The 16,200-nt window shown below is 39.8% G+C and overlaps 1 protein-coding gene across 1 annotated transcript in view; it reads right to left on the bottom strand.

Annotated features, from left to right (window-relative positions):
* Positions 1 to 1,515: 1,515 nt before the first annotated feature.
* Positions 1,516 to 16,200, bottom strand: part of exosc10 (exosome component 10) — a 56,271-nt gene continuing 41,586 nt past the window's right edge. The window contains exons 19-25 of the mRNA XM_041206389.1: positions 11,420 to 11,494; positions 10,743 to 10,845; positions 8,827 to 8,900; positions 6,225 to 6,393; positions 4,856 to 4,923; positions 2,515 to 2,585; positions 1,516 to 1,713 (exon numbers count right to left, since the gene is read on the bottom strand). Of these exons, the coding sequence (XP_041062323.1) occupies positions 1,683 to 1,713; positions 2,515 to 2,585; positions 4,856 to 4,923; positions 6,225 to 6,393; positions 8,827 to 8,900; positions 10,743 to 10,845; positions 11,420 to 11,494 (591 nt within the window). The 3' untranslated portion in view covers positions 1,516 to 1,682. The remainder of the gene's footprint in view (positions 1,714 to 2,514; positions 2,586 to 4,855; positions 4,924 to 6,224; positions 6,394 to 8,826; positions 8,901 to 10,742; positions 10,846 to 11,419; positions 11,495 to 16,200) is intronic.

Genomic DNA, 16,200 nt, shown 5'->3' on the forward strand with positions numbered 1-16,200 from the left:
TTATGTGATAAACATGGTAGCAGAGCCTGCCAAGCTGTGTTAATGTTAAGCCTTCCTCTACTGTTAAAGAACTGGAAATTTTGTTAATGCTAAAGAAAACTACTGAGCACTGTAGGATCAGCTTTCTAACGTCTCGGTGATCCTTATATCGAGGAAACAAATACCACATGCATGGTCTGGCTCAGTTTCTCCGATTGGGAATGTAAAAATAACTTGGCTATTCATGGGAAATGGTTCTTTTTTGTAAAGATTAAGTGACATAGTTGTGGCCTTTCACCTGAGAGATTGAGTTCGAATCAAGTTAAAACTAGTGACACAAAATTGCTAATTCATCAATAATTCGACAATCTCAGAGCGTGAGGTGCAAAAAATGGGAACATCACTCCAATTCACAGCAGGTCAGCTTCAGAGATTTCATAGTGTAGATGAAACTTCATCCCATTCGTCTGATCATTCTCCTGTCCACAGGAAAGGTGCAATTCCTACCATTCTAGGAGGCTAATCACAATGCCCATCTTCCTCTGCTTGCTGTCAGCACCATGGTATACATATCTTGTCTATCAAAATCACCATAAATCACTGTGATCCAAGACAATGTCAGTGGATATTGCTTCCCAATATTCAATACATAATCTGGTCAAGAAGCAAAATCATCCAACTGAGAAAAGCAAGCACAGGCAGCATTGATATGTAACACATGATCATCTAACTGTAGTTAAAGAAGTCAAGAGGTGCACCTAACCTGACTGAATATTTTAGTTCATAGTCTAAACTACTGTGACAGCTGGCATAGCCAAACAGAATGGAAAATGTTGACATACCAATTTACAAATTTAAATAATGAGAGAAAGCTGTGACACAAAATCATGACAACAGGAAGTAAGGATTGTGAATACAAAATGCATGCCCTATGCAATCTATTTATTTAAAATCTAGCAATGTGTTACACCTGGAAACTATACAATTATGGTAATGAAGGTTTGGTTGGTGACTCTTTTGAAAATATTCCATTCAGTAATTCTTCCCAATTATTAGGTTAAACCTGTAAATATGCATACCAATACATTTCAAAAACCTACGAGAAACTCCCTTTTGGCAAAGTAGGTAAGTGATACATCAACATGGTCCTGATTTGATTCACACCTGAGCCAAGTAAACAGATCTGTTTAAATTGGCCTCAGTGCCCCTGGATTAAGGAAAGGCAATCCCCCCTCCACCCACCAGCACATCCAGAATCCCCACTCCTATTTGAAGGATATGTGCAAGATCAGATTGCTGACAGCTATGATGCAACCCTACAATGCACTGCTCATGATCTAGCCTCACAAATGAATGGCCATTTGGGTGAAGCACCAAATCAGTTCAGAAGAAGGGTTATAAATAATCAAGGATTTTTTTCCCCAAGCTGATACGTGAGTTATGTCTCCACAAAAATGTTATTTGCCTTTTAGGATGGCAGTTTTCTGAAGGTGCCAATTTGATGCTGCAATCTAATGAATTACATCCAAAACCAACTTTAACATTTTGTTAAAAGGTTTATTGTATAAAGCTTCTCACACAGTGCAACAATGTCCAAGAAATTTTAGAAATTAAAACCAATCAAGTACATAGTATTGACGTGAAAATAGTAATAGCCTCAACAGCAAAGGTGGTTTTGTTCAGCGCGTTCCGACCTCAGTGCTCTATCTCTTTGGCCAACTGTGCCTGAAGCCTCTGCATATTGGGGAAAAGGAAAATACATAAGATTAGAATAATGCAGCATATCCTGATCTCAGATTTCTGACAGTCCAGGACATGAGGGATGAATTAAAATTAGAGCTAGGTTGTTCAAGGTAATGTTAGAAAACACTTCTTCACACAAAGGGTAGTGAAAATCTGGAATTCTCTCCTCCAAAAAGCTGCTAAGGCTGGGAGTCAATTGAAAATGTCAAACCTAAAGCTGATAGATTGTTAGCAAGACTCTTAAGCTTTCTTGAGCCAAGACAAGTATTTGGAGTTAAGATACAGATCAGCAATGATCTAACTGAATGGAGGAACAGACACAAGGGGTTGAATGGCCTACTCTTTTTCTTGTGTTCTTCAGAAGAACTAACCCACAGATGAATCTTGTCGTTGGCATATTATGAACATTTTGACTGGTTCATAGACTAGGCCATAGGCTGAGAGTGGGTATTTTAGCCAAATATCTACTTCTATTACCAGATTTCAGGCTTTTCACCAGTGTTCAGTTTTGCCTCAGTAATTCTGTCCCCTTCTGCCCACTACTGATGACCACACCTTCAGACATAAGTGTGTACTTGAAAATACAGAGAGGTTTTAAAATGAAGCCATTTAACATAATACAGCCAGTTTTTTTCTGCAGTACTGCATGTGATGGCTACACATTGCAGCATCCAGCGTTACTCCTTCATACAGGTTGCTAATGAACAACAAAGCGGGACATGCTTCACATCCTAGTGCAAGGGTCAGACTTTACCAAGTCATTTCAGTGATAACTGCTTTACAAACACTTACCTATCTGATTTGCTGCTGGTGAAGGTCATGCTTCTGTTACCTGCAGATTGACGATTCTTCTTTCCAGTTTTCTAAATCAAAGAAAGTTTAGTTAGGACTGTTTAAAAAGATATTTCATAAAAAGAAATAACTGTATAGGGCATTGATCTGGCTGTGGCATTGGGATGAGGTCAACATCACAGACAGGGTGAAACGATGTAACCTGGGAAGTTGGAGAAAAAGTGCTTCAACCTTATTGAAACAAAACCCTGCCTAGTGCACCAATGCAAAGGTTTGGACAGTTACAAAGCATGGTTTACAAAGATGGGGTTCCATGCTCTCCTTTAGTCTTCTCTAAATTATTTTGTGTATTTAAGTGGTAAAGAACCTGTTAAAGTTCTGTAACAACTCAAGTAGCCGGACTTAATTAGAGCAGGCTTCTTTTTTAAAGAAAAGTGTCAGCTAAGAATTGTTTTTTTTTAAATAAAGGGAAGTGGATAAATATTAGAAAAATAAATTCTTTAAGAAGGGTGCAGGGAAAGGATAAAAAAAAATGGATGATTTCAGAAAGTCAGTACAAATGCGATAAGCTGACTAGCCTCCTTCTGCTGGCAAAATTCTATCTTTCAGCCATAGTGAAAATCTATACAGCACAACTTAAAATCATCAAATACAGAATAGTGACAGGAAGTTTGGGACAATCTATTGATATACTTGCAGACTATGGGCTGAACATATATGAAGCTATAGTCCAGGTTTAAATATGATAACATAAACACACCAATCCTAAAAACAACAACGGCCCCATATATGTGCTATATATCCCCTGCCTTTTTTAATGAATGATACAGGCACTATAACTCTCATTTTTGTTGTTTAAAAACCATACATGAGTTTGGATGACTAGTTAAATGCAAAATATGTTCCATAATAATAGTCCTGTAACATCATAGGGCAATAGGCCCCTGATGCCCAAGGTGCAAATTCACAGAAAGAAATACATTTATACAGTTATAATTTTCTGAACCTTCAGGGAAAGATAGGATCTGGCAAATATCATAACTGAACATCTCACCCATGTCAATACATTCCTAGCAACTGTATTGACACGTACTTTTTCAAGTGACTGAATACATATCCAACACCTTCTATATTACAGAGCAAAAGTTTGCACTTATACATTGGATTTCACAGCTTTTGATGGCCTAAAGTGCTTCTCAACAATGAATCAATACTTTTGAAATGCAGTTATTGTTGTTAAATCAGGAGTTGACCTGTGAAAGATAAGGGCCAATAAATGCAGACTTGAACAGTTTTGGTGGTGAGGATTGAGGGACACCAGGAGAATTTACTGTTCTTAAAAAAAAAATTGTCATGGAATCTTCTGTAATCCACATGAACAAGAAGATGGATCTTGGTTTAACAGCTAATTCAAGGAAGTGCACTTCTGACAATGCAGCATTCCCTCAATACAGCTCTGAAAGGTCAGTGTCGATTACATGCTCAAATCATGGAGTGGCTTGCGCCCACAAACATTCAGTTGAATGTTAGGAAAGCTATCACAAAGTCAAACTGCCGTACCAATCCAACGAATGTTATAGTTATTTGCACTATTGCTCAGGTTAATATGCCTGACTTTTCCTTACAGACTTTACACTGACCAGTAAAATTATGAAGCAACCTGCTAGTCATTATACTTAAAATTTTTCAACTGTTTGCATTTCTTCTCTAATTTTGTCACCGTTTTTGCTTCTCTTGACCTCACTCTGGGTTGTAGTGCCGCTGGTGCACAATGCCAAGGAGTCGTTATCTTTCTGCTACCTTGTCTAAGTGATTATTCTTCATGAATGACACTAAACTATTGATATTCCTGGGCCATGGAAGGGAACTGTGCAACGTAAACTGAGAAGCAAGTTGGGAAAGACCTCATTCCACTGGGTATTTGACCCATTTCATGGCAGAAAACCTGCAGAAGTGTGGGTTCTTGCATTCAAACACCTTTGCAGTGTTGAAGGAAGAGGTGGGACTGCTGAGATAACATCACCCACCAATTCTGCTCCAATGGCTGCTATGCAAAGTAAGCGTGCAAGATACCGGCATCCTTATCTGTCAGGATAGGATCCTCGGTGTCATGGAGCCTAAGTTGCCTGTTTCTGAATGGCTTCTTTAAAAACAAATAATAAGCATTTTTTAAAACAAGTTTTTATTGATCTTCAATTGAAATGGCACAATCTCTACAGGAAGCTGTATTATAGGTGCCAGTTCACTAAAAAGAAAATCTAAGTTGGCCCTTTTTCACAAGAAAAACAAAAACTTGTAGAATGTTGCAATTTATACACCATATTCAGAGCAATGGTTTTACCTTAGAATGAAGCACGTCTGCTTCATGACTGGGATCAAACTGGGTTGATTCCTTAGATTTGCTGCCAGCTGAAAGATAGGATCAAAATATTGCAACATAAATGCACTGTGTACACAATAATGCATCTCCTATCAGTTGAGCTTTTCAAAATTGGATGCAAACTAGTTTACCTACATTTATAAGTTAGGGAGGTTAAACACAATCCTTTTCCTTCTTTGCTTCCCCATTCCCTAAAGGCACAGTCTCATGCTGGGGAATGATTTGAGGACCTTGGTCGTTCTCCTCTACCTCATCCAAAATTGCCATCTTCCAAGCATAGATAGGGAATGAATGTGATAGGCTATTCATCATGTAAGGCATCAAAGCTCAGCATATCACTGTCCTTATAAGATGTGTGCAAACAAACACGGGTAGCTGTCTGACAAGAATCCCTGTGTGATGATCAGGAGCAGAAACACCCAATCATTTTCGCTCTCATCAGCCCAGGTAGTCGGGGCTAATCTTGGTGCTCCTACTGCTCTCTCAGCTAAATTAAGCTAACTTGGGATGAATCCAGCATTGAACCTGGGACCTTCCGAAACTGTGTGCTTGGTACTGGGCTAGATAGTGCCAAAACCCAGTGATTCATCAGGGAGGACCTACCCCACCTTTAAAGAATTGAAACAGCATTAACACTGAACCACTGATACTTGATGGCTGATTCCTGTTTATCCTCGAGAGCAATGTTGTAGATGCTGAAAACTGCATACAATTTACCTGGGTTAAAGCATTAACAGGATGTTAAGTTTCATCAGGTTGAATGCTTTCTAACTTGCCCGACTTTCTAAAGATTGGACGCTAAACAGTTTGGTTTTTTTGCCTTAGTGCGCACAGTGGAGTATCCTGCTTCAAGAAGGTGGAGAAACACCAAGGCCATCTTGCGCCAACTGATTAAGCCATTGTGGAGAATTCTACATATGGATCAGTGTTTTGCACTAATCTTTTCTCCGTAGCTACGATAATAAACATTGCTCAAGGGCTAATGTCAGAGTGGCTCCATCATCCTGCAGTCCAGCATAAAAGGTGGGGCCACACTAGCTAGTGAGCTCCTGATTTCAAACATACCTCACTGTGTTGTTCTCAAAGTCTAGACACTTCAACTCCAAAGCAGCCGGGGGCGGGGGGGGAGAGAAAAGACTGACTGACACTTCTGGTAAAAACACAATATTTATAGGTTCCCCTGCTCTATGGATATGGAATATTTCTTACGGGCTTCATCTGCTGTCTCAGAGCTGGAGGATGGGGGAGATAATACCAAATAATGCTGAAGGACAATTTGGCTTCAGAATAACCGTAAGAGTAATAAACTAAAAATTAAGTCACAGCTGACCTGCAAAAACTTTGAAATTGGACTTGCTGTAATCAAATGGTTTGAAACTTTTGGGATTTTTCAGCTCCTCTATCCCCGATTTTGGCTTCTTCTTTTCTGGAGGTGCTGTCTCAGTTCCTGTTCCACTCTTTGCTCGCTCCCTCTTCACCGATTGCTGTTCTGCTGCCATCTGTGAGGTGGGGATACATGCTCAAGAGTTTGAATATATATTGATCCTGCAACTAAGCCCAACCATTTCACATCTTCCCACAAGTGACCACATCACGTAGCATCTAAATCAATCTAGAGGCAAAATTTTTCATAGAATGGAAGTACAAAGCACTGAATGAAACATCCAGGAGTAGAACACTTATTACATCAACTTTAAAAAAAATGTAATACTAGAATCCCAAATATTGGGTTGAGAGACTTGAATGGACCAGGTTTTGCCAATGGGAAGGGGACAAAGGGAAGAAAACTCCAAAGCACCGTTGATACCACAATCCCCCACATTCATAAGAGGCAAAGCAGGTCAGAAATAAACACAAAACAGGAAGGAAGAGAATAAAAAAGTAAAAACAGGTAACAGTTCAAGGATTGGCAGCAATGCTGTAATGTATATGACCAACCCAAACTGGGGTGACCACAATAGTTAAAATATAACAAGCAATACTACACATAACAATGAGAATTTGTACCAGGGCACGGCACTGACAGTGTGCCTGTCTCTACAACCAGGGTAGAAACTGTCGGTTCAGAGTATCATAACGTAAATGTCAGTATCTGGTGAGAGAACTTCTGTATTTTGAGGATCCTAGTCCTGGGTCCAAAACAATGATTGAATTGTGCTCTCCCAGATGTAGCCTGATCTGGTTAATATCTCTAGTTTTTGATTTTTGTTTCAAAATCTTCAGTATTTAATTATATTTTTTTTAAAAAAACACAATCTTTTAATCAAAGCAATCACTTATTTGATGGCTGTTCAACATTGCACAATACTGGATTCAAGGGACTTGGTACTGTGGCGATTTTTAACCTCTAAGCCCTAGGGGCAAATAAAGCTACTGAGATGAAAGGATTTGATGTGAATGAGTTTGGGCCATCCTAATTGAGTTGGGTCCACAGCACAATAAAAGACTGAATATGCAACCTCATCGACAGAAGCCAGACAATGGCTGTTGTGGAAAATGGTGCAGTAGGGGAAGTTCTTCTGAGGTTAGAATTGAGGCACATTGTTGGAGGTAAGCAAAGGTACAACTTTAATCTTTATTAATTATTGCTAAATCTGACTTGGGAATGTTGGGTGACTGAAACAAAGTGTTCTATTTCCCAGTACTAAATTTCTCACACTGACTATGAGATAATGCACAAAAATGTATTCCAATTTGTTTTGTCTTCCCTCCTGCCAACCCCACCTGCCTGACTCCCCGTTAACTCAAGAGCTCAGTTCACCCATGGTTGGAGTATCACCCCATTACCTTTTGCCAAAGACACTCAAATATAACTCTGGTGTTGATTGGTTTCAAATTGTTCTTTTTGTACTATTGATGGGATCGATAAAACTATTACTAAGGGACAGTGCTTAAGTACTTCATATAAAAACATTGCAAACGTCATACAGAAAATCAATCTTGGACACATTTCTTCAAGTGCTTTGATGATAGAATTCATACACATTTATCTTAGCTTAATCTGGACTAAAATGACTTCAATTTGAATTAAAGTATAAAGAAACAACTCTTTACAGGTATACTTTCAGTACTATCAAAGACGCCAACCATAACATAAAAACAGATAACAGATGACCAATGAGCAGTGATAATTATTCTTGGCTCTGACATTAACCAGGAAAACCGGCAGACACCAATGTTACCTGATGGGCACCAACTATATGAAGTGTATGGGAGGTTTGCTATTTTTGTGTTTTTTCTACAGGGAAGCAGCAGAGTCACCGTTTCATTGTGCGTTGCAATATAAAGTTTTATCAATACATTTAAAGCACCAAATTTATTTTTCTTCAGCCACATACTCTGCCCAACACATTTTTCCTCCGTTCATTATCACTGCACCACTCCCTATTCTAATTCATGCTCTCCCAAGATATGAAATTGTTGCAACTTGTTATGTCTCCTACACTTGACTCCTTCATACAATCTATGGTCTTTCAAAACCAAGTTTATCTTCTCTCCAAATATTTTGTGTCTGGTCTTTTGTGGCATTATTGGCCTTGGCTCCAGGTTTCTCAATAAAACTTTCTCACCTTGCAACAATTCCTTACAATAAATTTTTTGGTGATCTAAATATTCTGGTTGGAATAATATTCCCTCAAAGTTAATTTTCCCTTTATCAGCAGGAAATTCTCAACACTGTTTTCAGAGTAATGTTGGCTTTTTCAGCTGTAAAGAGTCACTACGAGTTCTACAAGTACAGCCAGGGAAGGCCAGCTCAACAGGTTTCTCCATCTTTGTATATCTGCTTGGCCTTGTCTTATATTTTTCCCATGGGGTCTCAAGTTGAAGTCAGGAACTCAGCAGTGGGGATAAAGACAATATTAGACGGAAACTCACATCCCAACACGCCTTAGTGTTGCACACACCCATTCTCAACAAAAAATCTGACTTACTGCAGCCTGCTGTCTGACTGAAGGGATCTCTTGTACTTCAGCAATATAATCCTGTTGCATCTGTTGCCGCACAACTAAAAGGCAAAGATAACCAAAGACATAAAACACTGGGAATCAACCTTAAGAACTGTAACAATAACACTTAAAAACCCTTAGTGCTCCTTTTCAGCAGACTTGGTTGCATGCAAATTGCGAGAAAACAAGGAAGTGCTAATGCAATTGTACAGGGCAAAGAGCAATCTTCATTTGGAACAGTGTGTTGGATTTTTAGGCACTCACATTAGGAAGGTTTTGCCAGCCATAAAGAAAGGCCAGCAATGATAATACCTGGGATAAAGGGACTGAGCTACGAGAACAGTTTAGGCAACTGTACGCATATTCTCTAGAGATATGCATCTTGAGGAATGATCTAATCAAGGTGTGTAATGAAGACAATTGAGAGCAGATAAGGAATGGTCCTTCCCTCTAACAAATCCAGAACAGGGGGACCAAAGTCCTCAGGGTTTAAGCTAAACCAGTTAAAAGCCAAGAAAAACACGCCCACACAGAGAGGTGTCAGAATATGGAACATAGTGCCCCAGAATTAGACAGCTGCAATGTCAAAGGTTATTAAAAAGGGAGGTAGATATTCCTTTGAGAAGTAAATGTATTCCAAAATGAGGAGAAAATATAGCTGTTGTGCCCAGCAAAATGCTGCAGCAGGTCTGTTTGAATGGCCCGTGCTTGTTTCTGTATATTTTACAGATGTATATAGTTTTAGGAACATGTGCAAATATGTCTACAGATATGTTTATGTTCATGAACCTCATGTCTAAAGTTTCAAATTTACTTTTACAACTAAATTTGGTGTTCTAGTGTTTCCCTCACTAGGTAATCTCTGATATGCATGATTATATACATTAATGAACTTGAACCAGCATTTGTAAACTCTGTGAAAGATCAATACTTCTAGTACTGGTACACAAAATAAATGATGAAATGTTACCTTGTCTTCAACTCTTGGACGCCACTTGAGGAATGCTACAACATGACCGATGAAACAATTTTCTAATGCTAAATTACACAATGATTCCATAAACATGAAAATACAAACATAAGCTTCTGCTACAGCTTTCTGATTGGCAAACAAATACATGGAATTATTGCATTCGGTCGATGCCAAATTATCTGTTTATTATCCTGGTTGAAATTATGAAATACAAGTGTAATTTTAGATATATCGTCAAGTAAATGCAGTCCCTGACTGAAAGTGTGTGCTGCAGACTGCAAAGAGGGCAGAAGAGAGGTTCTGAGGGTGGAGGGCAATGATTTTACCAGAGCTGACAGGCTCCGCATACGAAAGCACCGAGGGTAACTGTGGCCTCTCTCAGAGCAGCATGTACATCTTGAGTGGTTACAAATAGGAAAAAAAATTGGGGGAAAGTCCTTCTAAAATAAGAGTGCACACATGTACCTGTCCGTGCTCTTGTCAAATGCCAGATCAGAACCAGATAGCATAATTTCTTCCCTCTCTTTAGTCACATGCATTATCCCCATTTAGGGATACGGAGCCATGGCAAGTAAGTGGTTTTGGGACATGGATTAGCCATAACCTGTTTGAATGGCAGAACAGGCTGAACGGCCTACTCATGTTCTTACATATTATCAATGGAGTTGATGGATTGCTTGTTCCCCTGTGTGTCAATGAATTAATCCACATGTGGTGGGCTGTGAACAAAAACTGGAGGTGTAACACTCATAGCACACTGATGTATCAACTCTACAGTTAAGTACTCCTTGTTATATATAGGTAATTCTGTTCACCTGATTCTGTGATCTAATGCAGGCATGACATCAGAAAATAAAAAGCAAAATAACTGTCCAAGAAATTTGAAAGACACTGATCATGTACAAATAATGACATTTCTTATGACAACCTTCAGGCTTTGGGGTGTCCTTTGCTTTCTTGGTTTGTTCTTGCTTTTTGGTTGCCTCTTTCTGTAGGTGTTCCTGGCTCAGCAACTTCCACCTGTTACTGACCTAAAGTTACAGGAGTGAAAGTTTGAGATTATTTGACGTACACTTAGGTGTTCAGGCCCTATCTTGAAAACTTTTGATTTAATTATATCTTAAATATATTTAATCCCTATAAAGCTGCCTTAATAGCCAAATAGGTTGTAACCAATTGGAGTGTATTCACACACCATCATTAGTTTTAATGTGAATTCAGAACCACTTTCGAGTGATAACTGGGATGATCTATCTGATCTGCAGACCCAAATGGCAATGCCCGGCTTTTGGTGGTTTCAGATGGCAGCAAAAACAAGTTATTCTGGAGTGCAAGTTACAAAATGCAATTCAGCAGGGCTGAAAATGATGTTTACTCCCCCCACCAAATTCTGAAATTGCTGCAACGTTCATGATCTCTCCTGAATAAAATTAAAAACAATTTTATGTCTCCAGAAATTACCTAAATGGTGTATATGTATCATTAGACAAATCTCTACAAGCTCAGTTTGTTTTGGTAATGCTTGTGAATGAGAACTTGGAAACAATTCACCCCTAGTTCCATCACTGGGGTATTAATGAGCCTTTAGTTGTCTGTGGTACTTACTTCATAAATCTTGGTGGACGGGTCAAACTTTGCTGCTTGTGAAATGTATACATTACTGTCCTTGGAAGGTAAATACTGAAAAAAAGAAAAATTAATAGAATTTATAGAATGATTACAACGCAGAAGGAGGTCATGCCACCCATCGAATCCTTGCTGGTTCTCTGCAAGAGCAACTCACCTAGAAACACTCCCCTACTTTTTCCCTGGAGCCCTGCAAATTTTCTCTTCAGGCACCGTAATTATCCAATTCTCTTTCAAAGGCCTTGATTGAATCTGACTCCACCACACTCTCAGGCAGTGCATTCCAGATCCCAACCGCTTGCTACGAAAAAAAAGGTTTTTATGACACCCTTGTTTCTTTTGCCAATCACCTTAAATCGGTGCCCTCTGGTTCTGGATTTTTCTGCAATGGGAACAGTTTCTCCCTTTCTACACTGTCCAGGCCCCTCATAATTTTGAACACCTCTATCAAATCTCCTCTTAAACCACTTTTCTCCAAGCCCCAGCTTCTTCAACTATGGACATAACTGAAGTTCCTCATTCCTGGAAACATTCTCGTGAATCTTTTCTGCACCCTCTCTAATGCCTTCACACCCTTCCTAAAACATGATGCCTAGAACTGGACACTGCTCCAGTTGAGGCTGGAACAGTGTTTTATACAGAGTTATCGACATTTCCTTTATTTTGTGCTCTATGACTCTCTTTATGAAGTCCAGAATGCCATATGTTTTATTAACTGCTATCTCAACCAGCCCTGCCACCTTCAATGATTTGTGCCCAAAGTCTCTCTGCCCTTCCACCCTCTTTAGAATTGTACCCTGTAATGATCCTGGACCAGACAACCCCCCGCCCAAGTTTTTGGTACGATCCAGTTAAGGACCAGTAACTTTTTGTTAAAATAGACAAAGTTTGAGATTCCAGATACTTTCTAAGAGAATAAAGCCCCAAGATTCCACAGTTTTTGAACAAACAAAATAAACTTCATTATACAAAGTCAGAAAGAGAAAACAATTTACAGTATCAATCTTATGTGCTAACATTCAGAATTAACATGAGGTACATGTGAATCAACAGGCAAACAGTGGTCTAACACCAATACAACACATTAAATAACAAATGCGGCCAAGACAGTTCTCACTGATTTCTCAGCAACCCAGCCAGACGTCTGTAAACGCTGCAAGTCAACCAATCTTGCTGAAACTGTTTCTCCCACAAGGGATTCCAGCATTCATCTTTGAAGATAAAACCTCTCAATGCTCTCCAAAAAAATCACTCTAACTTGCACTGCCTCAACAACTGCTGACCTCCTAGGGTTCCAATCTCGCCTCCCTAGACTCTGTTCCCCTGGATTCCTGAGTCTGCATTCTAGCACCAACTCAAGCACAACTTCAGTTTTTCACCCACGATGAGCAGGACACCACTGCTCCAATGGGTTGTCTTGGCCCAAACGGCCCGCAGCACAAAATGACCAACTTCTCACTTCCTTCACACATTTCCCAAGCCCTTGCTACTTGAAGCCTGCCACCCGCAGCACTTTTACCATTTGGAGCCTCATTCTTTGGTCTGCTCCCCAGTGGTTCCTACTAGTGATCTCCTCCTTGTGGCTCCTTCCTGGTTCTCTCCCTGTCCCATGTCTGGGACTCCTCTCTAGTATGGCACCCCACTCCTGGGTCACACGATTAGGATATCCATGTCATTTTCTTTTTTACACAGATGCAATGGGTCCTTGTCCTCAGCCCAAAGAATTCCAAACGCGGGACTGCAAATGCACCTCCTGTTCCCTGTCCCTGTATGCGCAGAAACTCTGTGAATACTGAGACCTGCAGTTCCTGGCCCCTGCTCGATGATAAGGTGAGTTGGATCTCTTAACAACCCTTTAATTTATTTTGCCTCTCCTCATTCTTCCCACTACAATGAATTCTTGCAATAAGGTTCATCTGTCACTTGTCTGCCCATTTCACCATTCTCCTCCTGAAATTTATCACCATCTTCCCAGTTCATAACACTTCCAAGTTTTGTGTCATCTGCAAATTTTGAAATTGCACCCTGTACACCAAGCCTAGGTTTTAATATATGATCAAGAAAAGCAGGGCTCCTAATACGGACCCATGGCGAATTCCACCTTATACCTTCCTCCAGTCTTATTGAAGAATTTTTGAAAATTGCAGAACAAAAATATTTTTCAAAGAACGCGAAAAGGTTTTCTTTTCATTAGACCCCAAAGGGGAAAAAAAAAATCATGCATTTACCAGCCGCCAACTGACTGCGTCTTGTCTGGTCTATACACCTCACTACAACTACAGGCATGGAAGCTCAGAGACTGCCAGATAGATAATGTGCTCAAGCAGGATGAATTAGAGATCATCTCACCACTTACCCGTCCTCCCTAATAAGAAAGCCAAACGGGCAGGAAAGGAAGAAAGACTTGAATTTATATAGTGCCTTTCATGACCACCAGGCTTTACAGCCAATGAAGTATTTTGAAGTTAGAAACAGAAAACGTTGGAAATACTGATCAGATCTGGCAGCAACTGTGGAGAGAGAAACAAAGTTGACACTTCAGGTCTGTGGCCTTTCATCAGATCTGAGAAAAGTCAGAAATGTAATTGGTTTTGAGCATGTGAAAAGGGGACAATGGGAAGAAGAACAAAAGGAAGAGTCTATGATTGGGTAGAGGGCAGGAGAGGTTCAATGACTAAAAGGTGTCGTGATGCAAAGCCAAAGGGTGTGATAATTGGCCAAGAAAAGAAACAAAAGATGTATCGAAAGGAGATTTGAATGGCAGGATTCTGAACAGCTGTTGCCTGAAAGCAAAGTAAAGGAAAGAGAGAAATAAGGGAAAATGAACAAACGAGCAAAGAAAAACGAAACCGAATGGGAGCAAAAGTTAGATCTAAAATTGTTGAATTTAATGTTAAGTCCAGAAGGCTGTTCAAGATTAGAAAGGTCAGAGTGGCAGAAAGGTGGAGATTTAAAATGACAGGCAACTAGAAGTTCGAGATCAAGCTTGTGGACTGAATGGAGGTATTCTGCAAAGTGGTCACCCAGTCTGCGCTTGGTCTACCCAATGTAGATGTGATTACATTATGAGCAGCGAATACAGTATGCTGAGTTGAAAGAAGTACAAATAAATTGCTATTTTACTTGGAAGGAGTGTTTGGGGTCTTGGATGGTGAGAAGGGAGGAGGTGAAGTGGTCAGGTGTCGCATCTCTTGCGCGTGCATGGAAACATGCCTTAGGAAAAGGAGTGGATGCCTTTGGGTACCTGAGGAACAGACTCTGGTATCTACGGTGCTTTTGGAGTGCTGAAAAGGGAGGGGAGGAGGAGATGTGTTTGATGGTAGCATCATGCTCGAGGTGGTGGAAATGGTGGAGGAGTGGGAAGATGATTCTGGGAAGGAAGGGAAGAGAGGAGAGCAGAGCACGTGAAACGGATTGCATTTCCAGCATTTTCTGTTTTTGTTTCAGATTTCCAGCATCTACAGTATTTTGTATTTGTATAAGTACTTTCAAAGCGGCAACACGGTTATGAAGTAGCAAGCACAGCAGCCAATTTGCATAGCAGAATTCACAAACAGCAAGGCAACAATGATCAGATAATCTGTTTTTGGGATGTTAATTGAGGGATAAATATTGGCCAGGAAACTGGAGATAACTACCTGCTCTTCTTCAAAATAGTGCCATGGGATCTGTTACATTCACCCGAGAGGGCGGACCAGGCCTCAGTTTAATGTCTCATCCAAAAGACAGCACCTCTGACAGTACAGCACTCTCTCAGTAGTGGACTGGTAGTGTCAGCCTTGGTTTTTGTGCTCAAGTCCTGAAGTGGGAATTGAACCCACAATCTTCTGACTCACAGTGATACCAGCTGAGCCATAGCTGACACCTTAAGATTTATTTTAGTAACAGCATTGTACAAAAAGCTTGACAATTCCTCCAATCAGATTTTCTCGGAAAATCGTAACACTTTCCAAAGCATTTACCATCAGATATACTGCTAAAATGATCACATCACTAACAGAATGGGATCTAAGGAAATCTAACTAAAGGAGTCCCCAATAAAAATAATTTTAATAAACCTTTATTACTCAACAAAATACAATGAGATTCATTTAATAGTAGAAAGCTAATTATAGCAAGTTAAAAGTGATGCAGTGGCTCCTGCAGAACTTATTATCCAGACCTATTTTTTCTGCATCTCTCAAAAGGCACGGTTACAAACATACATCATTACTGTTAATGGATCTTCCATTAAAGTCGAAAACACTTCACCGAAACTGTAATCAGCCGTTCATTTTTATTACATGTAAACAACAACAAATGTACAACAAGTACATTTCTTCAAATTTTGTTAAACCCATTAGATAAGGTAACAGCTGTAATACGGGTCATAAGCTGGAGAAAGTTTTGAGAGTTTTAGTGTTTGCACAAGTAATGAGTGAATTGGGATTATTTCTGCCTCAAATATTTGCATCAGCCTTTATTTCTATGACGAATGGGCAGAGACGAGTGAGACCTGTTTTACAGTTGTTTCAGCACAGTGTGGCACTGGTATCTCATTGCTATCTTACTTTCTGACCTGATTTAACTATTCCTGTACATTTTATACACAATATTTATGTAGAATGAACAATGTGGAGGCTTTACTGTCTCTGGCCTTTGTCTTTTGTAATGTTTTGAGATTAGCAATCCCAATACTTTCTCCCCAATCACATCACCTGTGTTGAGGAATGTGAATGACTTACCTTCAGCAATGCTGATCTGACTGCTAGGACCCATTT

Source organism: Carcharodon carcharias, chromosome 15 (genome assembly GCF_017639515.1).
Source record: "Carcharodon carcharias isolate sCarCar2 chromosome 15, sCarCar2.pri, whole genome shotgun sequence".
Taxonomy (NCBI): Eukaryota; Metazoa; Chordata; class Chondrichthyes; order Lamniformes; family Lamnidae; genus Carcharodon; species Carcharodon carcharias.